General features: G+C 45.2%; 2 protein-coding genes across 2 annotated transcripts in view; both read right to left on the bottom strand.

Annotated features, from left to right (window-relative positions):
- Nucleotides 1–2: 2 nt before the first annotated feature.
- Nucleotides 3–12,144, bottom strand: LOC310986953 (BTB/POZ domain-containing protein kctd15-like; the record flags this gene model as incomplete). The annotated part of the gene is made up of 5 exons (XM_083973080.1): nucleotides 3–164; nucleotides 1,945–2,247; nucleotides 5,569–5,713; nucleotides 7,370–7,548; nucleotides 12,118–12,144. 5 exons carry the CDS (start codon nucleotides 12,142–12,144, stop codon nucleotides 3–5), a joined length of 816 nt encoding a protein of 271 aa, XP_083829206.1.
- An 11,958-nt stretch (nucleotides 12,145–24,102) lies between these two features.
- Nucleotides 24,103–27,960, bottom strand: part of LOC310987972 (carbohydrate sulfotransferase 8-like) — a gene marked incomplete at both ends in the record, with an annotated part of 11,765 nt that continues 7,907 nt past the window's right edge. The window contains 3 exons of the mRNA XM_083974441.1: nucleotides 24,103–24,789; nucleotides 25,465–25,761; nucleotides 26,902–26,942. Of these exons, the coding sequence (XP_083830567.1) occupies nucleotides 24,103–24,789; nucleotides 25,465–25,761; nucleotides 26,902–26,942 (1,025 nt within the window). The remainder of the gene's footprint in view (nucleotides 24,790–25,464; nucleotides 25,762–26,901; nucleotides 26,943–27,960) is intronic.

The raw sequence follows: 27,960 nt of genomic DNA, 5'->3' as shown, positions 1-27,960 counted from the left end.
GCTCAGTCCAGAGGTTCCTGTTTGATCCGGATCGGGGTGCTGGTGACGGACGGGCCGAGCCGCAGGTCACGACTCAGAACGTACTCGCTGAACTGGGAGGAGTCGACGCCGCCGCCGCACGACGCCTTGATGCTGAAGCCTTTCTGGAAGAGACGCTCCAGAACCTGAGGAGGAGGAGGAGGAGGAGGAGGAGACAGGACGGGTCAGAACCAGGTCCAGGTGATCAGATTCTGGATCAAATCTTGAAAATGTGTTGTTTCAAAACCAACGCAACATTTCCCACAGCACTCAAACGCATCATTTAGCCTAGAAAAACATGTTTTACACCTGAACAACAGAACAAACCTCTGAACTTTTCTGATGACGACTGATCATCTTTAATTATTGATCCACTATTTACATTTTAAACATTTTTTAAAGGTTTATAAATAAATTACTCTTTTCTCTTCATCATGCTTGACTCTGTTCATCACCAGGTCTAGGTGTTAAAAAGCTTTAATCAAATCTCTAGAATGAGTTGTTTCTAAACTAAAACCAGAACCTGAGACCAGATCAGATCACGTGATCCAGTCTCTGTTTTAATCTGGATCAAACCCTCAGTTTGAAAATCAGGATTATTCTGCTCCAGCAGTTTGGTGGATTCAGGAACAACATGGGATTTAGATTCAATTCAAACTGGTCAAATAAACAACATTTATAATGTAGAATATAAACATTTATTGATTTATATTTGGCACCTGATTTTTAAACCATCACAGTGAGAAATAAATAAAGTTAACTTTAGATTATAACACAAATGGAAAACTTTTCCCAAACTACTGAATAATTGACCCTTTGTTGGCCTTCTGATTGGTCTGTGATCCACCAATCAGAGCGCTTCTCCCCATGTCACGTGTTGTGCAGCGTTCTAAGGTTGGACAACCCTGGGATGAAACCCTATGAAACCAGACAGGTAGTCAGCAATTTTTTCGGCATAAACTACTTTATAATTTTTCAATATAGTTAAAATGTTCCTGGGGTTCCTGCAATAGCAACTCACAATATCTGGAACGTATTGGAGTCATTTTTATCCCATTCCCCAAACCCAAGACATCAATACTTAGCCTAATATAGCTACATATTACTTTAACCTTCAAAGTTATCTAGCAAATGTAACATTACAGTTGCTAATGTTTTTTGAGCTTTGTGAAGTTTTACGAGGAGAAACGGGAGATCGGCGGAGATTAAGTGTTAACTAGCTAACAGTAGCTATAGCGTCATTAGCTACTAGCTAGTGAGTGACCAAAACAATGATTTTTCCCCACTTTTCATTAAAGTCATGTGATGCCGTTCAATCTCTCTTTAGCCACATCAGTCTTCTATCACAACACCATTTTTCTGATGTATAAATTAATTCAAATTTTCCTTACAAGCAATTTAAATCTGGCTAATTTTCAATGGTTTCCAATGGGAGTTAACCCTTAGTGACCATTGTTTGTCGAACCTAGCAACAGTAACCGTGGAGGGCGGGACTTGACAAAGGGTTGTCCAACCTTAGAATGTTGCCCAACACGTGACATGGGGAGAAGCGCTCTGATAGGTGGAACAGCAGACCAATCAGAAGGCCAACAAAGGGTCAATTGAAACACATGGGAAAATATTAACAATGTATTTGAGTAATACACTGGAGATTTACTTTTTTTAAATTAATTTGTTGTGGCTCAGATTAGGTCTGGATGTTTACAAGACTCTGAAGAAAACAAGACAAACATCCCATAATAATCAGATGAATCCAGTGTGAGTGTCTCCATACAGAGACCAGAGATCAGCTTCAGTCTGACACAGTCACATTACCACTCAAGATCTGGATCAGACTGGTCCACACCAGTGTGCAGGTGTGTACAGGTGTGTGTGTGACGAGGGGGCGTGGCCTACATTCTAGGGGGCGTGGCCTCTGACTCCTACCTGCACAGAGTTGAGTCTGCAGTAGCCGTTGAGGGGGAAGCGGATGACGTGTGTGGGGTCGAGGTTCCAGCCGGCGTTGAGCGAGTTGCACATGACGTCTCCGGTCTCGGGGAAGGCCTCCTCGATCAGGACCTTCTCTCCGCTCAGCGCGATGCGCTCGCCCAGGTCGGGCGTCACGCGCACCACCAGGCACTCGCAGGGCGCCGCTCGCCGCGCCTCGCGCTCCGCCTGCCAGCGCTCCAGCTCCCGCACCATGGGGGTCAGCTGGTAGAACCGAGCCTCCTCCATCAGCTGGGGGAAGTCCTGGGGGGGGGGGGGGGGGGGGCAGACGACATCCAACATTCAAAATCCATTCAAACCCACATAGTTTGAAACAACGTTCAAAACACACACAGCCAGTGTCACAACTAAGCATAAAGTCCGCTAGCTTAATGCTAACGTATAATGTAAAACACCATAGACGGGCTAACAGAAATTAGCATCGGCTATCCAGAGTCTGTGGTCAGTTTATAACGCTCGTTAGGAAATTTGCACTATATAGAGAGTAGGGGGGATTTCAGACACAGCCCAGGTACCTGTAGAGGGGGTGGGGCCTGGTTGAGCAGCGGCTCATTAGCATTTAAAGGGACAGACACTGAAACCAGAGAGAGCTGTGATGTTTGATCCTTTTGTCTTTAAGAACCTGGGAACTGTTTTGATTGGTGGAAAAGAGGCAGAAAGTGTCTCCTTTAAGAGAAGGTTAGGTCACTCCACCTCAGTGAAACCAGATGAAACTCGTTCAGTTTGGCCTGTTTATTCTGACTCAGAACCAACTTCACTATTCACATTATTTTAAAATGAGAACATCTGAAGGTGAAACTGTCGTTCCAACATGTTCCTTCTGCAACGGCGCAGATTAACTTAAAATTAACTTAAATTGATCGATCAGTGACCACTTGGTGCCGATCACTGATCAACTGCAGCACCACTACTTATAATATTTCCATTTCCCTTCTTGAAGTTTTATACTGAGTTGGTAAAACTTCAGTGTGTTGCAGATGTTATTTAGGCCCTGTTTACACGACAACGCTCGCCGATGAAAATGGCAAAATATTTCATCGTTTCATTTCATTTTGGGGCTTGAAAACGCAAAAAAATGAAACCACCCTCCGGAGTGGAACTCTTAAAAAACACTACGCTGTTGTGTCTCCATGTAAAGGGTGAAAACAAAACCAAACAAAAGTCTGCTCTGCGTTTTCATCACGTTTTCATTTTCAGATCGTTTCTGTGTGAACGTAACGTAGCCTTGGTGTGAATGCCCTTTAGTGGACGCTGGATGTAGATAATAATAATAAGCTGGTTTATGTGGATATATGAGATAAAACCACAATAAAAAACATTAAACATTTGAATCTTTAACATAAGAAGCGTTAGAAACGTGAATCTGACTGGGGGGGACCAACAGTGTCCTGAATTAACAGGAAGTGACTGGAACTAGTGGAGCCGGCGGAGGGATACGAAGAGGAGGAGGAGGAGGACTAGTCTTTACCTGCAGCCCCCCCCTCCCCCCCTCCTGTGACCTGTGACCTGTGACCTGTGACCTCCAACCTGTCTGTGCAGCAGCTGATCTGGGTTCAGCCTCCTCCTGTTTCTGCTCTTTCCTCCACGCGGCTGCTGACGAGGAGCTGCAGCCTCAGGCCTCACGCTCTATCACAGCCCCCTCCACACACCCCCCCCCCCCCCCACACACACACACACACACACACACCCCTCCCCCCTCTCCGGCTGGATAGATGTGTTTTATAAAGCGGAGCTGCTGCTGCTGCTGCTGCTGCTGTTTCTTCAGGGCGTTTTCGTCCTGAGCAGCAGAAACAGAAACAGAGTCTGAGCTGCTTTAACTACACAACCAGATGAGAGGGAAGCAATATGCTGCTGCACACACACACACACACACACACAGTTACACACACACACACACACACACACACACAGAGACACACAGTGGTTTAGTAAAACACACTCGTCTGCTGCAGCCGGCGGCTCTGAGCTGATTAAAGCGTCAGACTGTGCAGAGTTAAAGGAGTGTGTAGTGTGTGTTTGTTGAGGCTAACGAAGACGACGATGCTAATGAGCTGTTTGACCTGGAGCTCCGCCCCCCCCCCCCCCCCCTCCCCCTCCAGCTGTCAATCACAGTCGGTTTGTCTCCGCCTGCTGTTTGACACAAACAGCTCAAATCACTGGTAGTATGTTAGTAACAATGATAATACATCAGTTTGTTTTGGACGTGGATCAGTTAGCGCTGTGGTGCTAAGTGTTAGCCCAGAGTTAGCACCATATTAGCCTGTGCTAGCATTGTGTTAAGACTGTTGGTGTGTCCCAAATTGCACACTTCTGCACTTACACTTAATATTTGGAGTACATAAGTGCCTTAATTCACACTGAGCAGTGTGCGAAAATGTGGTGCGTATCACTCAAACTGCCAGAAAATTGAGTGTGTATCGTTGGACACTTTCCACACTTAACGGCCGCCATCTTCTTAGTGACGTAGCAGAAGCACGTCACTACTTTTCAAATGGCGGCGGTTGATTTGAGCAGCGACGGAGCAGCTGACACCGGCATAAATGTCTCAAACACTCATAACAACACAACAACACTAACACAATAAAACACAACTTAATAGCGCTGTCAAGTGTCGGCGATAGGGCTCCAACGGCCGGTTGCAATCAGCCTTTAAAAAAAGAAGCTGTGGAGTCATTTCCGGTCAATGCAGCGGCAGTGTTTGATTTGAGACGGTAGCCTACTACCCTGTCGACATTTCCTTATAGTGTACTGTAAAGAAGTGCACTAAGAGAAGTGCGTGATTTGGGACACACCATGTGTTAGCAGTTAGCACCCTGTTAGCCTATGTTAGCATTGTTTCATCCTATAGTACAGTGGAAGCCTATGGTAAAGTGTGTTAATACTACGTTAGCATTGTGTTCCTCCTCACTGTTGTTAGCACATGTTAGCTCTGTTTCCTATGTTATGGTACGTTCCATTTGTACTTGGAACTCGGAATTTCAGAGTTCCGAGTCGAAATTTTCAACTAACGCCCCCAGAGGTCGGATTTCCTATTCGGAGGACCCTCACAACTCCTGAGTTGCATGACATCATTCCCAGCTCCCGGAGTGAATGGAACGCAGCATTAGCACTTGTTCTCTTTTAGTTGCATCCATCCCATAATGTTCCCCTCAGTCCTCATCAGGTTCCATTCACTCTTATCTCCCTGTGGGTCGTACTCCAAGTCGTTTTCTTCCTGCAGCTTTCAACATCGACAAGAAAACTACAACTAAGCTGCTGTGATCTGATGAAACTTTACTTTACTGCAGTTTAGCATCAAACCTGGAGGCTGGAGATAGGATAGTTTTTAGTTTTATTTTATTTCAGTTTTTAGTCTTAGTTTTATAGTTTTATAGTTTTAGTTTTGTAGTACCTTGAAGTCTTCCGGCAGCAGCAGTCTGCAGGTCGTTTCATTAGTGTTAGTTTTGTAGTTTTGTAGTTTTATAGTTTTGTAGTTTTGTAGTTTTATAGTTTTGTAGTTTTGTAGTGTTGTAGTTTTATAGTTTTGTAGTTTTGTAGTGTTGTAGTTTTATAGTTGTGTAGCACCTTAAAGTCGTCCGGCAGCAGCAGTCTACAGGTCCTCAGGAAGCTCAGGATGAAGCGGAAGACGTCCCCGTCGCGGTCGATGAAGTAGTGCTGCTTCAGACTGTCCAGCACGATGGGCTCGGTGCCGCTGAACAGCCGGCCGATGCTGCACACACACACACACACACACACACACACACACACACACACACACACACACACACACACACACACACGGTTACTGTCTGTCTGCGCTGCATCAGCTGTTTATTTATTCATGATATTGTATTACTGCACTTATTGTAACGGTCTTCAGTGTCGTTTATCCTCCTGCAGCCACCAGGGACAAACACTGACCAGTAGCTGCAACAGGGCCGCTGCTAGGAGTTCTGGGCCCCCTTAAAGAATACTAAAGTGGGCCCCTCCCCCTAACTTTTCCAGTTTTTTTTTTTCTTAGACTATGTATGTATTATAATGTATTTATTATTATTTATCATGTATTTATTATCTTCTTTGTTTTGATGCTAATGCAGCATTACACTGCAAAAACTCAAGTATCTTAGCAAGAATATTTGTCTTATTTCTAGTCAAAAACTAATCTCATTCTACTTCAAATAAGACACATATTAAAAAGCAGCTTGTTTTTAGACACTTTTTACTTCTTTCAAGCAGATTTTCACTTGGAATAAGTAGAAAAATCTGATAGTGGAGCAAGTTTTTCTTCCTTATTACAAACACAAAAAACTTACTTTCACTGGCAGATTTTTCTACTTATTTCAAGTGAAAATTAGTTTGAAACAAGTGAAAATGATGTAAAAACAAGTTAATTTTTAGGTGATGAGTCTTATTTTAAGTGGAAAGAGATTAGTTTTGACTAGAAATGAGACATTTGGACAAGAAATAAGACAAATATTCTTGGAAAGATGTTGAGTTTTTACAGTGTACTATGAGTATTAGTCAGGGTCTTACACAGAATAATTCAGTCATACAAAGATTAGACTACTGGGGTTTTTTATGGGCCCCACTGGGCGCTGGGCCCCTAGAGTTATCATCACCTTTCTCCCCTATACAACGGCCCTGGCTGAAGATAGACGTCTTGTCTGCATCACATTTTTCATTCTTTGTGGCGATGTTGTACAATATGTATCGTCCCTGTTACAGTTTTTTCTCTGTTGGTTTGGCTCATTTCTTGAAACAGAAATTACATTCTTAAAACTATAAGAGCATTTGGCCAAACAGTCTTACAGTTCTGCACAACATTACAGCTCACTAGCAAAAGCGCATATCTCTCCCAAAACTGTTCACACATGCTTCAAAACTAGATTCCTTTACGATTTATGAAATGCTGCAATAAATTCATATGGTTTTCATGGTATTAGCCTACAGTATGTTGACTAATTTTGACAGTTGAACAGACTATTGTGCATATGATGATTTACACAGTGAAATCATGCTGACATGTTTTGGAGAGAGCAACCATTAGACTGAGAATCAACTAATCAGCTTAGATCAGCAAGATCTATTCATTTGGAAAATGTGCTTAATGTATGCTCATTGTGCTAACTTTATTTTTTAATTTGCAAAGATGCACTAAGACACTTGAGACATGTACTAAGACATTTGCAATTTGATGAAATCAATGAGAAATGCCATTCTGTTGTTATTTGCAAGGTGGTTTGGAGATTTGTCCATGTTATTTTGAGAATGTAATTTCTGTTTCAAGAATTGAGCCAAACCAACAGAGAAAAACTGTAAATAAACATTAAAGTAAAAATGAACAGGTGAAAGGCATTGTGGGTAACGGTGTCTGTGCTGGACTGACCGGGACTCGGGGAACTTGGTGAGCGTGGCCAGGCTGCTGGTGTACATGTGCCCCCCCACGTCGATGTGCACGGGGGCGTTGGCCTTGGTCAGCTGGGCCGGCGATGGGATGCCCTGCTGCGTCGCCATGGGAGACACGGGGGAGCGGCTTACCGACATCCTGGACAAGCTCCGCCCCTCCTGACACACACACACACACACACACACACACACACACACACACACACACACAGGTCAGAGGTCAGAGGTTAGAATACACACACCTGAGCAGACTACATCTCCCAGAATCCTCTCTGTCAGTGGTGTAGTGGGTAAACTGCTTTCTAGGTGGTAAACTGTTCATACTGGTATCACATAGACCAGAAATGTCAAACTCAATTTAGTTCAGGGGCCACAAACAGCACAATTTAATCTCAAGTGGGCCGGACCAGTAAAATAACAGCATAATAACCTTTAAATATATCTAAAAAACTGAAATTTTCCTCTGTTTTGGTACATTAATAAGATGTTTTACAGTTACTGAACTATCCTTTTACAAAACATATTATGAACCACCTGAAATTTCTTGATAAAAACATGTGCAAATTCAAATTTTCGCACTTGACAAATTCATCCTGAGGGCCAGATTGGACCCTCTGCAGGGCCGGTTCTGGCCCACGGGCCGCATGTTTGACACCCCTGACATAGACCGCTGGTTCGCAAACTTTTTTACATCAAGGACCCAAAAATTGACACAAATTAGACCACGGACCCCCATTGGACAACATTTTGAAGCAAACACCAGAAATACACAAACAATCAATGGACGTTTAAAGGGATAGTTCAACATTTTTGAAAATTGGCCCATCGCCATGATCCCCCTAGCAGAGCGATAGATATAACAGTAGGTTCGTTACCTTTAATTGTTGGTCCAAGCTGCTTTTAGATCGGGGGAGAAGAATACCGAGCGGCGCAGCTACACTACGGAGGCTAATGGAATTTCTTGGTTTTGCTCATCAAACTCAGCAAATACACAACCAAAAAACTCAACAACGCTGTGGTGGACAAGTTGTGACCTGCACATTCACCACGCTATGAGATAATAGCGGAAAGTTGCGAGATGGAGTTGTTTTAGAGGCAAAGTCGGACTTTACACTCTACACGGCTGCTCGGCGGAGTGATTTCAAAAGCGCCTGTTTACTGCAGATACGTCCGTCACTTCACTAACTTGTGTGCTCAAGCACTTATTCATAAAGACAACAACAAAATGTGTATTTTAGTGTCATTCACCCTGCTAGGCAGCTGTAGGCTAGGCTAATGTTACTCAACATAAAGCTATAGCAGAGTGAAAAGCAGCAGTCACTCACCATGTCTGCTTGCTCTGTAATATTGACGGATGGTATGGCAGTATTGCTCAGGTACACTCCAGGCTTTCCTCGGCGTGTCTTCCCGTAGTCCTCGGGGAGAAAGTGGTCAGAGCACACAAACATTTGCCCGACCACTTCTACAGGAGTGTTGGGATCGATGTCCAGCACTGTCAGCCATTGTTTCATCCTGTCTTCATCTGTCGTTGGTACATGGTGAAACTTGACGCTGCTCCATTTTTTCGGCTTGTTACAACAACCTTTTACTATGCACGTGTAAACCATGATTAATGCACGACACTCTGAAAAAAATTCGAATTAATTCTAATACGCCCCGCGATGATAGTCCAAGTCCAGTCGAATCCAGGTAAATCCTACCTACGGCTACGGCACACTGTGTCCCTCCGACCAGTGGTTCACTGAAGAAAGTAGTTCCGAGTATTTGCTTCACTTCTCTTAACTTTCCGCTATTATCTCATAGCGTGGTGAATGTGCAGGTCACAACTTGTCCACCACAGCGTTTTTGAGTTTTTTGGTTGTGTATTTGCTGAGTTTGATGAGCAAAACCAAGAAATTCCATTAGCCTCCGTAGTGTAGCTGCGCCGCTCGGTATTCTTCTCCCCCGATCTAAAAGCAGCTTGGACCAACAATTAAAGGTAACGAACCTACTGCTTGTTTTCAGTCACGTGGTTATGATGACGCGAAGGGGGCGGGGCGATGTCAGATGGAGGGCAGGAAGTGGAGAGCGGTGCCTGAAAATAATGGAAAGCTTTTGGTCGAGCCTGCACGTAGCAGGTATCACCAAAAATTAGAGAAATATATCGGATACGATCCATACAACCTTAAATCGGGAGAAAGGAAGCAGTGAAACACACCGCCTCGACCAGAGCGATTGATATAACAGAGTGGCGACACTCCCATAGGACTCCCATAGAAATACCGAGTAATTTTAAGTCATAAAGTGGTAATAATCTTTGCCATGTACAGTAACCATGTCGACTTAACAAAATAAAATGTATTAGACTGATCGCTTCATTGTAAAACATTTATTCATTTACGTAACTGTGGTGATTTCAGTCCGTAGCCCAGAAGCAGTCCTGCTCACTTTTCATTCAAACAAACTAATGCCACTGCCACAGTTAATTTTCATCAATAAGACCAACATTAATCTCCTAAAAAATAATTTAACCAGCCAGCGGTAAACCTCTAAAAGCATGCGGATACGTTACTTGGCTCGTTTCCTCCTCCGGGAGGAGGACGGTCGGCCCCGCCGGCAGATCAGCTCAGTAGAGCGGCTGCTGCTGCTGTGACGACCGTTACCATGGTCCCCGGTCGGGGCTCACGCAGACTCTGCACTTCTCCCAAAACAAACATCGGAGCAAATTCCCCAGCGTTATAAACTGATCACAGACTCTGGATTAAACGGTGACGTGTTAACAGCGCTAAAGCCACAATTAAAACAGTTTTTAGCAGCTTTACTGGCGGTAAACTGCATGCTAATTTCTGTTAGCCCGTCTATGGTGTTTTACATATACGTTAGCATTAAGCTAGCGGGCTTTATATGCTTAGTTGTGACACTGGCTGTGTGTGTTTTGAACGTTGTTTCAAACTATGTGGGTTTGGCTGAACATCTTTGATGCTTAGATATATATTGCCGCTTAATATATTGCTTTACTCCTCTTTCTATGTGCCATTTTTACTGTAGAACAGGCTAGGACACCGTTTGTTACTATGGTCACTTCCGTCCCTCCCACACACCGTTTTACGGTCAGTTGTTGAAATTTGAGTCCTTTATGTCTTACTACCTTAGGAACTCTCAAGTAACTTTTTTGATTTTCCCGGTTTGACCGTTTTGAACAGCCTTAGACAGCGCAGACAGTAGGGGTTTTCCTATTGTTTTCCTGCGGGCAAAACACTTCCTGCCCTCCATCTGCAGTCGTGACGTTCCACGTGACGTCATCTGAAAACCACCTATTACTAGGGGGATCATGGCGATGGGCCAATTTTCAAAAATGTTGAACTATCCCTTTAAATTAGGCGTAGCTACATTTTTGAAAGATTATAGAGACATTTCTGGAAAAAAAAAGTGGTACAATTTCTCCACAAAAGTTGAAACATTTCTAGAAAAAAGTGGTAAAAATTCTTTCTTTTTTTTTTTTTTTTAGAAAAATGTGGTAAAATTTCTCCCCAAAAAAGGGAAGGGGGGGGGGGGGGGCAAGCAATAAGACAAAATGGGGTAACATTTCTATAAAGCAGAAGTAAGTGATCCGGTGGTTTTGTCTAACTTCCTGTCAGCCGATGGAGTTAGCAGCCCCCGCCCTCGTCATGGATCTATTGGTCCTCGTCCCTACGTCACCACATTCAGGCGCATCCCTTGGCTGCACACACAGAGAGGACTGCCCCTTTATGCCGTTCTCTCTCCTCATTGGATAAAGGTTGTAGGATACAAGGAAAGTTTTCTCCTGGGCTCAGAGCAGAGCAGAGTGACTGACAGACCCGTGTTTCAGACCAAACACTCTATAGAAGTGATTGCTGTCGGAAGATACAACTATTTAAGACTTAGATTAACACAAAAATATCACTTACTTCTGCTTTTAAAAAAAAATAGTAAAAAGTAGAACAGCCCCTTGAACCCTGTCAACCCTCCCACTTTGAGAACCATTACTTTTGTTAGATAGTTTACCCCCCCCCCCCCCCCCCCCCCCAATCATACAGGAAGTGACACAAAGTCTCTGCATTGTGAATAAGAGCTGTGAAGCATGAAAGGTGAACAGGAGGCTCTGCCCCGAGGACACACACACACACACACACACCCTCAGCCCCGGGCCAGACTCTGTGGGGGGGGGGGGGGGGGGGTATCAGGGGCATGAGGGTAACAACAACAGACTGCTGCAGGTCTGTGCTGATCTGATCCACCGACACGTTAGTTAGTTACAGCAGCTGAACCTGCACAGACCCGGACCCTGAACGCACCACGAGAACCTGCACACACACACACACACACACACACACACACACACACACACACACACACACACACACACACACACACACACACACACACACACACACAGCTCAGTTGCACATCACACAAGACTCATAGCTACAATCACACATTTCAGGAAAACATGATTAAACAACGCAGTCACACAGTCCGTTGAGCTCAGTTCTCTGTCTGTTATAACTGACCTGATTCACCAGAGTTACTAGATGAGTCAGTTTCTAGTTTCTAGTTCCTAGTCTTCTATCTGCTCATCGGTCCAGACCCTCTCTCTCTACCGGAGCTCCGGTACAGACCGAGGCTCAGACCGGAGTTGTGTTCACTCCTCCACAGCACCGAGCTCAACGATGTCAATCATATGATTATTATTAATAATAATAATGAGCAGAAAGAGCGGGTTGTTACCTGAGAGGAGACCGACACTGAGGACATGAGGACCGGGTCTGACTCCGCTGCTCCCCGGCTCAGAGCGACTGATCCGGCTGCTGCTGCTCCGCGCTGCGAGAGAGGCTGTGTGTGTGTGTGTGTGTGTGTGTGTGTGTGTGTGTGTGTGTGTGTGTGTGTGTGTGTGTGAGGGGGCGGGCCCTGCTCCTCCCCCCCGGGGCTCAGTCTTCACCCCCCAGGACCAGGATTAGGTTCCTGTCTCCCGTCCTGACTCGTCTCTGATCCGCAGAGTTTCGCTCCGCTGCTCAGTTCGCTCCACCACCGCTCAGTTCGCTCCGCCGCTCCGCTGCTCAGTTCGCTCCGCCGCCGCTCCGCGAACCGAGCCTCCCGATGTCTGCACGTTTCTCTCTCTCCTCCCCCTCTCTCTCCCCCTCTCTCTCTCTCTCTCTCTCTCTCTCTCTCTCTCTCTCTCTCTCTCTCTCTCTCTCTCTCTCTCTCTCTCTCTCTCTCTCTCTCTCTGAGCGGCATCGAACCTGCCCGCGGCCCCGCAGCCCAGTGACGTCAGTCGTCACGCATCCTGCCGCTCCCGCCGCCCGCGGCCACATGCGCCATTTCAATTATCCGCTGCTGCGCACGCGCCCCGGCCGCGGTGCGTTCAGACGCGCAGCTTGTGAACAGGCAGCAGGGCCGGCCCTAGGATGTTGGTGGCCCCCCTAAACAAGATTTTTGTTTGTGGCCCTAAACTGAACACAGACGTGTTTATCCCTCTGAGGTTTGAGGCCATTTTCTCAACTTTTACATATTTTCTTAAATTTATCTTTTTAAGACACTTGCAGATGTAACAACACTCAAGTGTTTTATGTCTAAATATTAGAACCTCCGCTGTAAGCACACTGAGGCCAGTTTGTCCTAGAACACTGTAGAAAGAAATAATTTAGGACAAATGCTGGAAATTTGAGGTCTGCTTTTTGAAAAATGTCCAATCCCTTGTGAAAACACTCCTTCAGTCATGAGAATGAACTGTTTTGGTGCTTGAAATAGGATATGAATACAGTAATAGATACGTGCAGAAAACAAGTCTAAAATGACATTTTGTAAGATTGTTTTTTGAGCACAAATGTTGTCATTCTGCCGTTCTATTTTCACCAAATGTCTCAAATGTGAGATAAAAGCAGCTGAATATTGACATCACATTACATATAAAGCTCATAGCTGCACGTGCAGACCTCAGGATGTTTAAATGACTTGATGAACCCCGGTACCTTTCTGATCATGTGGCCCCCCACCTAACGGCTGTGGCCCTAAACAACCACATAGAGGGTTTATGCCAGGGACCGGTCCTGACAGGCAGCTAGTTACAGTATTGAAGTGAGTATAGGCCTGCTAGGCTATAATAATATGAAAGTGTAAGAGTTAACAAGCTATTGCTGCTATGAAAGCTATGTGCCCAAGGAAAACATTTAAAAATCACTCTCTTATCTCTCCTCAGGATTATTATTTAGGTTTCTGACAGCAGCAAAACAGAGGGACAAAGTGGAACTGTCTGCATGTGTTGGTCAGTATATCTCCTCCCTCTGTGATTGTGAGAATAAAAAAGCTGTTAAAACGTATAATGATCTTTGTAAGCTTTACAAAATATTTATTTAAGTTTATGTTTTTTCTGTCTTGCTGTCAACCCCTATGGCATATTTATTTATGATGGTTTGGTTGTGTATTAATGTTGTATAGGCTACACGTATTTCATCCCTAACTGTATTCAGTCCTGTGTATACTCTTGTTGTCAATAAAGTTGTAAAAAATAAAAAAAAGAAGACATGGTGACGTCAAACACAATCAGTGACGTCACTGCTGTGTTTTAAATAAACTTTATGGACAGAAACACACGATACGGGGGGGGGGGGGGGGGGGGGGGGGGGGTCCATCAGAGTGAAGGACACACACACACACACTCACACACACGTCCTTATAATTCTATCTTTGTGAGGACATGTCATTAACATAATGTATTCCCTATTGCCCCTATAACCATAACTTTAACCATTACTCTTGACCTAATTTAAACCTAATTATAACCTAAAGTCTTAACCCTCAAACAGCCGTTGGAAACAGTGAGGACCGAAGGCCCAAAACGTCCTCACTTGGTAAAAATGTCCCCAATGTGTTGGTGAAAAACTCGTTCCGGTCCTCACAAGTAGTAGTAAGTACAAGATCACACACACACACACACACGCACAGTGAAACCTCCTCCTCCATGTTTCTGCCTCAGGCTGCGTGTGTCTCCCTTTACTGAACAAACCAGCACAAACCCTGGACCCCCCCCCCCCACACACACACACCCACACACACACACACACACACACACATGTCCTTGTAATTCTATCTTCGTGAGGACACTCATTAACATAATGTATTCCTTTGCCCCTTACCCTAACCTTAACCATCCAAAACAAATGCCTAACCTTAACCATCACTCTTAACCTAATTTAAACCTAATTATAACCTAAAGTCTTAACCTTCAAACAGCCCTTGGAAACAGTGAGGACCGACGGCCAAAATGTCCTCACTTTGTTGGTGAAAAACTCTTTCCGGTCCTCACAAGTAGTGGTAAGTACAACACACACACACAGTGAAACCTCCTCCACCATGTTTCTGCCTCAGGCTGCGTGTGTCTCCCTTTACTGAACAAACCAGCACAAACCCTGGACCCCCCCCCCACCCTAACACACACACACACACACACACACACACACACACACACCCCAACACACACACACACACACACCCTCCCCTCTCATTAAAGAAACCCTGCAGTTACTTCAATTAGATGAAACATGTAACGAGTTTAAAGATTTAAATATGGCTGCTGGAGGGGGGGGGGGGGGGGGGGGGGGGGGGGGGGGGGGCAGCAGGCTGCTGGGTGAGGGGCTGTCAGTCAGTCACAGAGCCCCCCCCCCCCTCCTCCTCTACACCCTCAGGTGAGTTGCTGTATAAACAGGAGGAGACTGACTCCCTCTGGTGGCGAGGAGAGGAACTGTTACTACACAGTAATATAACTATATAGTTTTTCCTCAGTATTTAACTTCACTTCTGCATTCTGGCTCTACAGGTCTGAGGTCTCCCTACCCACTCAGTCCCTTCTCCTTCTACGCTCCACACCGATGGAATAAATTACAAAACTCACTGAAAATCGACAGACTTATCTCACTTGAGGCTTAAAAAACCTACTTCTGTTCTCACCACAGCATTGGGGGCTCAGACTCAGACGTGCACTCGCTTCACTTCATTAGTGATTTTACTACTCCTGTTTTCATAACTGTGTTTTATTGTGTTGTATTGATGTTTGATGTTTGATTTCCTATGATCTCTGTGTGCTACAGGGCATCCTTGAAAAAGAGAGCTCGCTCTCAGTGGATCTACCCTGTTAAAATAAAGGTTGAATAAAAATAAATAAAAAACATTCTTTATTCGCCTTTGCTTCTTTATTAGCACGTAGAAGAGTTTTGTTGGAATGGAAGGCACCAGTCGCCCCCAAAGCTTCACTGTGGCTTCAGGACCTCATGCTGTACTTAGACCTGGAGAAGATTAAATACGATCTGACACCTCGTCCTGACATACAGCGAGCAAGCGAAACGGCAACGAAAACTCGCGCGAGGGTGTCCTGATATGCAGCGTGACGATTTTGTCGTGAGTATATTCTATTGGTTCAGAATCCAAACCAATCAAATTATAAAGGGACGTAGCTACACAAACTTGCAGCGTTATTTTGAGATTCCTGGTATTTCCTGGTTGCCGTTTCTCACATCTTTGAGTGTTTGTTCCTCTCATATTCTCCTCTCTCTGATAACTAGCTTGTCAACAGGAAGCAGCGTGGACTTATCGACCAATAAGAAGTGTTTAGGGGCGGGACACCGCCGCCAAATGTCGTCCAGATAGAGACAACGCAAGCGATAATTTCAGGGTTGAGCGACATCGCTGGACGGCGCGACGTCGCTCGCAGCGTCAGGACAGGCTGATTGAAAAGTAACACATTCTAATCACTTTTCCTCGCTCGCGTCGCTGTCGCGTCGCTGTCGCATCGCTGTAGGTCAGGACGGGGTGTCAGGGGGACACCTGGAAAATTTGACTCGGTTTGTTGCTGCATGATTAGTGACATTAAAGCAGAAGTGAGTGATCCGGTCGTTTTCGCTAATGCTGCGTTCCAGGCAGGCTTTTGAAATCGTAAATTACAGCTTCAAGTCACAACTTACGACTTTGTAGCGTTCCAGGCAACCCACTCGTGTTTCTCCGACCTGTTTTACCGGTGAAAGTCACTATAACGGCCACTCGTAACTTCTGACCCGTGAACTCGTACCAGATCGAACTGGTACCACTTCACGGTCGGAAAAATACGAGTTTCCTTGAATGCACCATAACAGTCCTCGTCGCTATGTCACCACATTCACGGCGTTCCTTGGCTGCACACACAGCCCTGCATGCCGTTCTCTCTCCTCATTGGATAAAAACTGTAGGATACAAGGAAAGTTTTCTCCTGGGCTCAGAGCAGAGCAGAGTGACTGACAGACCCGTGTTTCAGACCAAACACTCTATAGAAGTGATTGCTGTCGGAAGATACAACTATTTAAGACTTAGATTAACACAAACATATCACTTACTTCTGCTTTAAAGACACTACAGGACAAATGAAGTGTTCACTTCTGACAACTGACTTTTGAATTTCCTTTTCCTCCTTGCTTAAAATATTACTCAGTTTTGTGGTGTTTTTTCATTTTATTGTATATATATATATATATATTATTGTGTATTTGCATGTCCGTTAACGGTAAGAAGGAAGAATGTGTGTTATTACTGATCTGTAACAACATGTTGTAGGATTGGGGGGGGGGGGGGGGGGGGAATAAGTGGTTGTTGTTTTTGAAAAAAGAAAAAATCCTTATTTTTCATTGTCTATACTCTCTGTACTTTTACCTGTCAAATGAATAAAAACATTAATAAAAATGATGAAATGATAAAAAAAAAATCCATGATGATGGGACCAGTGTGTGTGTGTGTGTGTGTGTGTGTGTCTACGGGGGGGGGGGGGCTCTGACCCTGAGGGGGTCTTCTGTCAGAAGACAAAGAGACAGAAGACTCTACCCCCCCTCCCTCCCCCTCCTCCCTGAGGCTGGAGGTGACAGACACAGACATGAAGCTGCTGCTGCAGGACACACACACACACACACACACACACACACACACACACACACACACACACACACACACACACACACACACACACACACACACACACACACACACACACACTCTTTGTTGTGAGCTGGATGGATCTGGATCGGTCCAGATGATGAACAACATCATCATCTTCTGATCAGAGGCTTTGGTCTGCTCAGGAACTATATAGAAGAAGAAGAAGAAGACGAAGAAGAGGATGACGAAGATAAATAAGATAAGAAAATAAAGAAGATGATGAAAGGAAGATGTAGAAGAGTTCACTTACCTAGGAGCAGGGCCGTTGCTATGAATTCTGGGCCCCCTTAAAGAATACTAAAGTGGGCCCCTCCCCCTAACTTTTCCTTTTCTTTTTCTTAGACTACGTATGTATTATCGTTTTTTATTTAGCCTTCTTTGTTTTGATGCTAATGCAGCATTACACTGCAAAAACTCAAGTATCTTAGCAAGAATATTTGTCTTATTTCTAGTCAAAACAAATCTCATTCTACTTAAAATAAGACTCATCATATTAAAAGCAGCTTGTTTTTAGACACTTTTTACTTCTTTCAAGCAGATTTTCACTTGAAATAAGTAGAAAAATTCTGATAGTGCAGCAAGTTTTTCTTCCTTATTACAAACACAAAAAACTTACTTTCACTGGCAGATTTTTCTATTAATTGTGAATTTAAGTGAAAATGATCTAAAAACAAGTTAATTTTTAGGTGATGAGTCTTATTTTAAGTGGAAAGAGTTAGTTTTGACTAGAAATGAGACATTTGGACAAGAAATAAGACAAATATTCTTGGAAAGATGTTGAGTTTTTACAGTGTACTATGAGTATTAGTCAGGGTCTTATGCAGAATAAATCAGTCATACAAAGATTAGACTACTGGGGTTTTTTATGGGCCCCACTGGGCGCTGGGCCCCTAGAGTTATCACCACCTTTCTCCCCTATACAACGGCCCTGCCTAGGAGCCACAGTAAGTAAGGATGGAGGAGGAATGAAGGACCTGAAGAATAGACTTTCAAAAGCAAGAGGTGCATTCAACAAACTGAAAAAGATCTGGAACTCCTAGAGCATCACAAGAAGAAGGAAACTGAGGCTGTAAAACACTAGTGGTGTCGGTGTTAGGCTACTATATGGATGCAAAACATCGAAAATTAATAAAGGAGACAACAAAGTTTCTCTCCCACAGCCATTATCACTCTGAACTCACACAGACACACCCCGGACTATAACCTCAACATATAGGCCTATTGCAATATACCCAACTAGCTCAATGTACTGTGCAATATATATACATAACTCACTGTGTATATAATTTATTTTTATACTATTGAAGTGTTTTTATAGTGTATTTTTTATGGTATTGCTTGTTTTGCACTGAAGGGGGGCTCTAATTTCGTTATACCACGAGTATAATGACAAATAAAGGCATTCTATTCTATTCTAAAGCAATCGATGTGTTTAGCCGCGTTTCCACTGCAGGAACTTCGGGGTAATTTTACGGGGCCCGCCCCGTTGGTGCGTGTTTCCACTGCAGGAACCTCCCCCACAGGGCCATTTACAGGAACTTTTACAGGGGCCAACGGAGTACCTACTCCAGGGTAGGTACTCCGTTCGGCCCTGAAAAGCTCCTGGGTGGGGCTCGAGGTTAACCCGGCGCTGATTGGCTACAGCTAGAGCAGCTCTGACGCCACCAGAAAGCACCAAAACAACCGGCATTTTTAAAAGGGGGAGCAGAAGGGGAGCATTAGCCTAGCAGACACCGCTGTAGACAACAAGAAAACAGCAGGAAGATGTACGACAAATGGACCGACGATGAGGTGCAGACATTGATTGCAGTCTACAGCACCGAGGAGATTCAGAGGGGGTTTGAGTCAATATGCGGCGAAATGAAAATATCAGCGCACCTCGACACACTGGGGATCCATCACGCCACAAAACAATGCCGTGAAAAGTAAAAAAAAAAAAAAACTCAAGCAGGATTACAATCAACCGCCATGTGCACAAACACACAAACCAGAAACGCGGCTACCACCTCAGCTCCTTCCATCCTTCTCCGTTGTTGTTATGATTTTTGTGCATGTGTTTGTGACCTGCCTGGGTGACGTCACGGTCGAAACTGTCGCACAGCGATTAAGCGGCGATCGAAACTCATGACGTCACCGCGGGGTCCGACTCTGCAGTGGAAACACGGCCACTGAGAGGGCCGAGTGAGAGGACGGTTCCTGTAGAAGTTCCTACCCCCTCCCTTTACCAGGAACTCCTGCAGTGGAAACACGGCTTTTCACAACAAATGTCTAAGAAGAATCCTCAAAATCCAATGGCAAGACCACATTAGTACAGTTCGAACTACTAGAAAGAGCCGACATGAGGCCACTGAGTCAGTAAGTAAAGAAGAGAAGATGGAAGATGATTGGTCATATACTAAGGCAGGACCAAAATAATAACTAGAAAAAGCATTTCCAAGAATGGAAATGGTGTGACTGCTGATAGCAACTGAACGCTGTTGCAGAATTAGCAAATAGTGCAAGCAGTGATCACCATACAAATATTTGACCAAGGTCGGAATCGAACCCACAACCTCATGGTCATTAGACTTCCACTCTGCCTCTAGGCCACGGTGCACACACAGTTGTAGAGACTGTTGTCTGTTAATGGTCTGCACACTGTCAACATCAAGAAAGCTTGAGAGTCAAGCTTGAATGACTTAGAATGAAAATTTCTGTGAATTTCAGGCTGAGAGCAGCAGTTTCAACATGAAGCAAGTTATCAGAAGTCAACAGAGGACAACTGGGAAAATAATTCACTATAATTGTTGTTGAGGCAAGATTTGAACCAGCAAACCTTCAGGTCTCCAGACCAGCAAGCTAACCACTAGGCTACAGACAGAGACAGTATGTGAAGGGTAAAGAAAACCTTTGATACAATGAGCTTTATACTATGAGGAATCAAAGACTGTCCAATGACAGCTGAATAATTGGAATCAAAAGTCAAGCAATGATGTGAAATGACTAAGGCAGGAATCGAACCCATGACCATATGATCACTAAACCTTTACTCTGCCACTCGTCTACAGAGAGCACACTGCTTTCAAGACTGTTGTCATTCATTGTAATGTGATGATGTGCTGCAAACTGGTATGAGTAATCAAGGAGATAACAAACACCTGTAACCAATTGAAGGCGGGGGAGGAGAGCAGAATTCAACATAACATAACAAGAGTTCTTCCCTTGGATTCGAACCAGTGACCTTAGGGTTGGCAAGCAGCCACCCTAACCCCTACACTACAGTGGAGTTGTGAAGAAGACTGTTGTCTGTTAATGATCTGCACACTGTCAACATCTAAAAAGTTAAATATTTGAAAAAGTATAAATAGTTAAAAAGAGAAAAGTAATGCCAATAAAGTTCAAAAAAAGCTGCACGTTTTGATATATGAATTGTTGAAATAGCACAAAGTATGAAGGACTAGAAGAAGACCGTAAAAAGGCGGAAGAAAATGGCCAAACAGAAGAACAATAGTGTGACTGCTTCAGCAGTCACACTAATAAAGTAAGAAGAGGGAGACACAGTGGAGGAAGAAAGAGAAGAGGCGGAGTGGAAGAACAACTCATCATCCTCACACACACATTAGATCCAAACAGATGTTTATTTGTTGTCATAGTAACAAACAGCTGATGTGATGATGGCAGTGTTAAGGCTCTGAGGTCACCGGTCTGTGGCTCCGCCCCCCTCAGGCCCCGCCCACACGGAGTCATGATGTCAGAACAGAGGTCACGCCCCCTCTGCGTGATGTCATAGTCTCTACTCTTCACCCATTGGTCGCCCTGGACCGCTGGTCTGAGATCAGACTTCACAGAAGTCATTTCACCAACGCCGCGTTTCCACCGAGCGAACCAGGAAGTAAATGTAGAGAAGTGAACTGATCTCTGATTGGATGATGAGCTCTCGGCGGGATATTCAGGCTGTTAAAGGTGTACAGAAATGGCTGTTTGTCCTGTTTGTCGCGCCGAGTTGTCACAAGCTGCAACACGAGTTTACCCAAGTAAGGAAAACAAATGTGATTGGTTGTTATTGAGCGGGCGGGATATTCAAAGCTTGGGGCGAGACCGAGCTCCGTGTGTGTGTGCGTGTCTCAGACGTTTGATTGACGGATGACGGATCTAATATCAGTGGCTGATGAATCGTGAGCAGGCTGTCGGAAAAAAAAAATACACACTTTCATCCCGGATTTACTCAAAAATAGAATTTTGCACAAAGTTTGGCCTACAACGTCTGAAATATTAGTTATTACATACATTTTATGATCCAGAGTGGGCTCAAATTCAGTTTTCTTTTCTGTACACCTTTAACACGGAAACGATCTGAACAGAAAACACTAAAGTGTTGAACTTGTTTTTAGATAATTTTCACTTGTTTCAAACAGATTTTCACTTGAGATAAGTAGAAACTTTTTCTACTACTTATTTCAAGTGAAAATCTGCTTGAAACAAGTGAAAATGATCTAAAAACAAGTTAATTTTTAGGTGATGAGTCTTATTTTAAGTGGAAAGAGATTAGTTTTGACTAGAAATGAGACATTTGGACAAGAAATAAGACAAATATTCTTGGATAGATTTAGAGTTTTTGCAGTGTGGGTCTCTTCAGAACCTTCAGTGGAAACGCAGCTTCAGTGCCTCAGAGCAAATAAACAAACAACAAATAAACAATCAAACCAAGGGGCGGTGCGTGGCGCAGTGGGTAGAGCGGCCGTCCCATGTAGAGGCTACAGTCCTCGCCGCAGGCGTCCCCGGTTCGAATCCCGCGTCGGGCAGACCTTTCCTGCGTGTCATTCCCCCTCTCTCTGCCTCCCCATTTCCTGTCTATCTCTACTGTCATCACTATCAAATAAAAGCAAAAAGCTGAAAAAAATATACTTAAAAAAAAAAAAAAAAAACAATCAAACCATCAGTGTCCATCAACATCACAACATCTGTCTCCGTGGCGACTAGGCCCGTCAGTCTTCCCCCCAAATCAGATTCAATTGTCTAATGTGTTTTGTTGTTTTATCTCATTATATCCACCTATAGCAGCTTATTATTACGTCCTGCGTCCACTAAACATTTCAACACATTTAAGTTTTACCAACTCAATATAAAACTTCAAGAAGGGAAATCTGAATATTATAAGTAGTGGAGCAACAGATCACCTTCAAATGTTCTCTTTTAAAATAATCTGAATTCTGTTTGAACAGAGAAGTTGGACCTGACAGAACTAGAGACAGATGTTTAACCTCAGACCTGAACACAATAAACTGACAGCAAACAGACACAAACTTCCATGATGTGATGAACGTGTGTGTGTGTGTGTGTGTGTGTGTGTGTGTGTGTGTGTGTGTGTGTGTGTGTGTGTGTGTGTGTGTGTGTGTGTGTGTGTGTTGGTCCGGACACACACACTGATCTATAAAAAGTCACTTCCTGTGAATTAAACAGTTTAAAACCAACAGTAACAAAACATCTGGAGTCACAAACATCTGTCCCAGAGCAGCCGTGTTCCAGCTGGGCCACCGGGCGGCGCTGCAGAGGTCAGGGGTCAGAGGTCAGGGGTCAGGGGTCAGGGGCTGTGTCCGAAATCACCCTACTCACTATATAGTGAATTCAATATAGTGGACTAGGGACTTTGACTCACTGGTCAAATTAAAAACACTTTCAGACACTACTCCGCCGCACAGTTAATGACGTATTACGTTGCGTAATTAAAACGTTCCGACCGCGATCGTAACGGCCGGTGTAGGTACCATGGATACAACCATGGATACAACCATGGATACAACCATGGTACAGGCCGGTGTAGCATAGACCTACATGGGTGTATAGGTACCAAAATAAAAAGAGGAGTAAAGCAATATATTAAGCAGCAATATATATTTAAGCATCAAAGATGTTCAATCAAACCCACATAGTTTGAAACAACGTTCAAAACACACACAGCCAGTGTCACAACTAAGCATAAAGTCCGCTAGCTTAATGCTAACGTTAATGTAAAACCTCATAGATGGGCTAACAGAAATTAGCATCGATATCCAGAGTCTGTGGTCAGTTTATAACACTTGTTAGGAAATTTGCTCTGACGTTTGTTGTGGGAGTCTGTGGAAGCTGCGACCGGACAACTCTGGCAGCTGGACACATTTATTGAGGCTGCTGCACTACTGCATTTATTTGGTAGCTACACCGGTCACTACTGCATTTATTTGGTAGCTACATCGGTCACTACTGCATTTATTTGGTAGCTACACCGGTCACTACTGCATTTATTTGGTAGCTACACCGGTCCCTACTGCATTTATTTGGTAGTTACACCGGTCGCTACTGCATTTATTTGGTAGCTACACCGGTCGCTACTTGCGTTTATTTGGTAGCTACACCGGTCACTACTTGCGTTTATTTGGTAGCTACACCGGTCGCTACTTGCGTTTATTTGGTAGCTACACCGGTCGCTACTTGCATTTATTTGGTAGCTACACCGGTCGCTACTTGCGTTTATTTGGTAGCTACACCGGTCGCTCTGGGCCGCTGTGTTAACGGCGTCGATCCGTGACCACAATGCATGATGGGATATCTTGCTCCGGTTAGTGACCATCGGATGTTCACTACATTTGGCGGTGAATTGTGGGATAGATTCAGTCACTATATAGTGAACATTAATAATCACTAAACATTTGGACACCACTACAACAACTGGTCACTAGATAGAGAGTAGGGGGGTTAGGACACAGCCAGGGTCAGGGGTCAAGGTCAGAGGTCAGAGGTCAGAGGTCAGTGCAGGTCGCTGAAGGGCTTGTCGTAGTCAAACATCAGGTAGTCCATGTAGTAGAAGTCGAAGGCCTTCTGGCGCTCGGTGGCGTTGAGCTGGGAGAAGTAGGAGCGCGTGATGGCGCTCGACGTCCGCTCGGCGCGCGGGTTTCGGTCCTTGAAGCGCGGGAAGGTCAGGTTGCCGGGGGCGCCCGCGCGGCGCAGCAGGAAGTTGGCCTCCTCCTCCAGCCGCTCGAACTTCCCGATGAAGTCGTAGCGCAGCCGGCAGGGATGGCACAGCTGGCTGACGGGCTCCCAGTGGATGTCCAGCCCCACCGGCCGCCGCACGTCCAGCAGGTACTGCACGAACTCCCGGAACGTCACGCCGGCGCCGGAGCGCAGCGCCGCGCGCGAGGCGTTGGCGCGGTAACGGGAGATGATGGGCCGGCCGAACACCGGGTGGTAGTAGGAGTTGGGGCTCTCGAACTTGTCCCTGAAGGCCGAGACCAGGCGCTCGAACGGCTCGCGCACGAACAGCACCTTGGTGTAGGAGCGCAGCCGCGCGGCCGCCGCGGCGCCGTCGTAGCCGTCCAGCCGCCGCAGCCGGTTGGCGTAGTGCGCCGCGTCGTGGGGTATCGCCGCGGGCGACGAGGCGGCGCCGCCCAGGACCATCAGGACGCGCTTCCAGTTGGAGCAGCCGGCCTTCGGAACCTCGAGATAACACAGGAAGACCAGGACAAAGTTAGCTACTAGCATTTGTTCCCTTCCTCCATCCTTCCTTCTTTCCTTCCTTTCTCCCTTCCCTCTTTCCACAATCCTTTTCCTCTTCCTTCCTTCCTTCCTTCCTTCCTTCCTTCCTTCCTTCCTTCCTTCCTTCCTTCCTTCCTTCCTTCCTCCATCCTTCCTTCTTTCCTTCCTTTCTCCTTCCTTTTTTCCAAAATCCTTTTCCTCTTCCTTCCTTCCTTCCTTCCTTTTTCCCTTCCTTCCTTTTCCCTTCCTTCCTTCCTTCCTTCCTTCCTTCCTTCCTTCCTTCATCCTTCCTTATCCCCTTCCTTTCTCCCTTCTTTCCACAATCCTTTTCCTTGACCCTAATCTGTTCCCTCTCCATATTACTTTCCTTTCTTTTTCCTTCCTTCTTTCCACAATCCTTTTCCTCTTCCTTCCTTCTGCTTCCTTCCTTGACCTAATCTGTTCCTTCCCTCCATTTTTCTTTCCTTCCTTTTTCCCTTCCTTCCTTTTCCCTTCCTTCCTTCCTTCCTTCCTTCCTTGCTTCCTTCCTTCCTTCCTTCCTTCCTTCCTTCCTTCCTTCCTTCCTTCTTTAGGGTTAAATAATGTTGCTACCATGTGAAGCAGCTTGACTTGTCTTGTCTTGTCTTGTCTTGTTACCTCGCAGTACAGCAGGCGTGACCGGTCCTCCACGTAGACCCGTGACACCTGGTGCCGTGTCACCGGCTGCTCGGTGGCGGCCGGCTGGTACTTGGAGCAGACGGCGCTGAGCCGCTGGCGGCGGGACGCCTGCGTCCGGGCCAGCTGCTGCTCCTGCTGCTCCTCGCCACCGCCACCGGGGGGCGCCGCGCTGCTCTTCAGCAGCTTCCTGTGGCGTTTGGTCACGCCCACCTCTGACCTCACGGCTCCGCCCCCGACCGCCGGCTCAGAGACTCTGTCCAAGTGCAAGTCATCACTCTACAAGAAAAGGACATTTTTATTTTTTTTGAAAACAACAAGTTGGACAAAGACACAACATTCTTTATACAACTGGTAGTAGGCTACTTAAGGCCAAATTTCATATCCACAAAAAAAAAATGGACAGAATCAAAACCAGCCTGGATCATTTCACACAAGAAATTCTCCAATATGCAACTACAATAAAAGACATTAAAAATAAAAAAGCTATGAAAACGAACTGTATTAATTCAGAGCTGAAAGGAACACTTCACTTTGTTGATGGGGGGGTTACTGATTAATGAAAAACAGACTGAAGAACCAAATAATCGGTTTTCCTGAATAGATAACTAGCCTGGCTCTCGCCAGACCCTTGTAGTTCCGCAAAGCTCCACCAGAGGCGCTACGCTCAGCTTCACACAAGGGTCTGGACTCGAGGCCAATGCAAACTTCTTCCCCGGAGCAAAAAATAATGAACCAATCAGGATCGCCGGGCGGGACTTTCTGAGGTGTGACGTAGCGCTGAAGCGACTGTTTGAGTCAAACAACAATGGCGGCTCGCAGTGAGGAGTCGTGCATTGGCATTGATTCTGCTATTTCAACTGTTTTGTCGAATCTATCGAATATTAATTCTTTGAAAGATGAACAGAGAACGGTTTTGAAGGCATTTATTGGTGGCAAGGATGTTTTCAAGATAACGGACAAGTGGTTTATCCAATCACATACAAGATTTTTTTTACAAGGCCCCGCCTTCTGAAATGAATCGCCTATGGAGCAGTCCCAGACCCTTGTGTGGAGCTCAGCGTAGCTTTGCGGAACTACAAGGGTCTGGCGAGAGTCAGGCTAATAGATAACAGGAGAAGTTACACAATGTCCCTTTAAACCAGGGCTGTAACTAACCATTATTTTCATCATCGATTAACCTGTCGATTATTTAAACCATTAATCGATTAGTTGTTTGGTCAATAAAATGTCTAAAAACATCAACCAGTGTTTGTCAAACCACCAGACGACATCGTCCTCAAATGTCTTGATTTGTCCACAAACCAAAGAGAGACTCAGTTTATTGTCATAAAGGAGCAAAGAAACCAGAAATATTCACGCTGTGTGTGTCCTCTAGGTGTCACTGTGTGTGTGTGTGTGTTGGAGCAGCAGACTCACCCTCTCCACCGGCCACCGGGGGGCGATCAACACGCTCAGACCTGCAGAGAACACACACACACACACACACACACACACACACACACACACACACACACACACACACACACACACACACACACACACACACACACACACACACACACACACACACAGGTTATAACAGGCTCATCAACATGTCTGATCATGTCTCTCTGTCTCTGTGGTGTGTGTGAGTGTGTGTGTGTAGGTAAACACACCTGCACAGGTGTGTTTACCTACACACACACACACACTTCCTGTTTGCACACACCTGTCCCTGTCTGTTCACTGTTGCCATGACGACGAGGGCCCAGTGAGCTTCAGTTACTGACCTGACTGAGAGAGGTCGTCTTATTCTGAAAGGAAACCTGCTTCCTGTATGAGTGTGAGTGTGTGTGTGTATGTGTGTGTATGCGTGTGTCAGTGTGTGTGTGTGTGTGTGTGTATGTGTGTCTGTGTGTGTGCGTGTGCGTGTGTGTGTCTGTGACTGTGTGTGTGTGTGTCGGAGCAGACAAAGTAAACACACTCTGCTGACAGCTCTCGACTCAACAGGAGGCGAACGATGCTCCAACAAACTCTGGCAGCAGAAATAGACACACACACAACTATACACACACACACACACACACACACACACACACACACACACACACACACACACACACACACACACACACACACTGAAAGGAAACACAAATGACTGTAACACATTTTCATACGGTCACATAAAACAAAGTCGTGATCAAACACACACTCTCTCTGGGGTGTGTGTGTGTGTGTGTGTGTCTGTGTGTGTGTGTGTCTGTGTGTGTGTGTCCAGATGGCCTCTCAGCTTCCTGACACTGAAGGTGAGCGCGGTGGTGGCGTCCTGCAGCAGCTCCTGGTTATTTATTACCCAGCATGCACCACTCCATCACACACACACACACACACACACACACACACACACACACACACACACACACACACACACACACACACACACACACACACACACACACACACACACACACACACACACAGTCACATGGTCACACC

The sequence above is a fragment of the Trachurus trachurus genome (assembly GCF_905171665.1).
Source record: "Trachurus trachurus genome assembly, chromosome: 6".
NCBI classification, from domain to species: domain Eukaryota; kingdom Metazoa; phylum Chordata; class Actinopteri; order Carangiformes; family Carangidae; genus Trachurus; species Trachurus trachurus.
The sequence above is the reverse complement of the archived record's forward strand: the minus strand, read 5'-3'. Positions and strand labels throughout refer to the sequence as shown.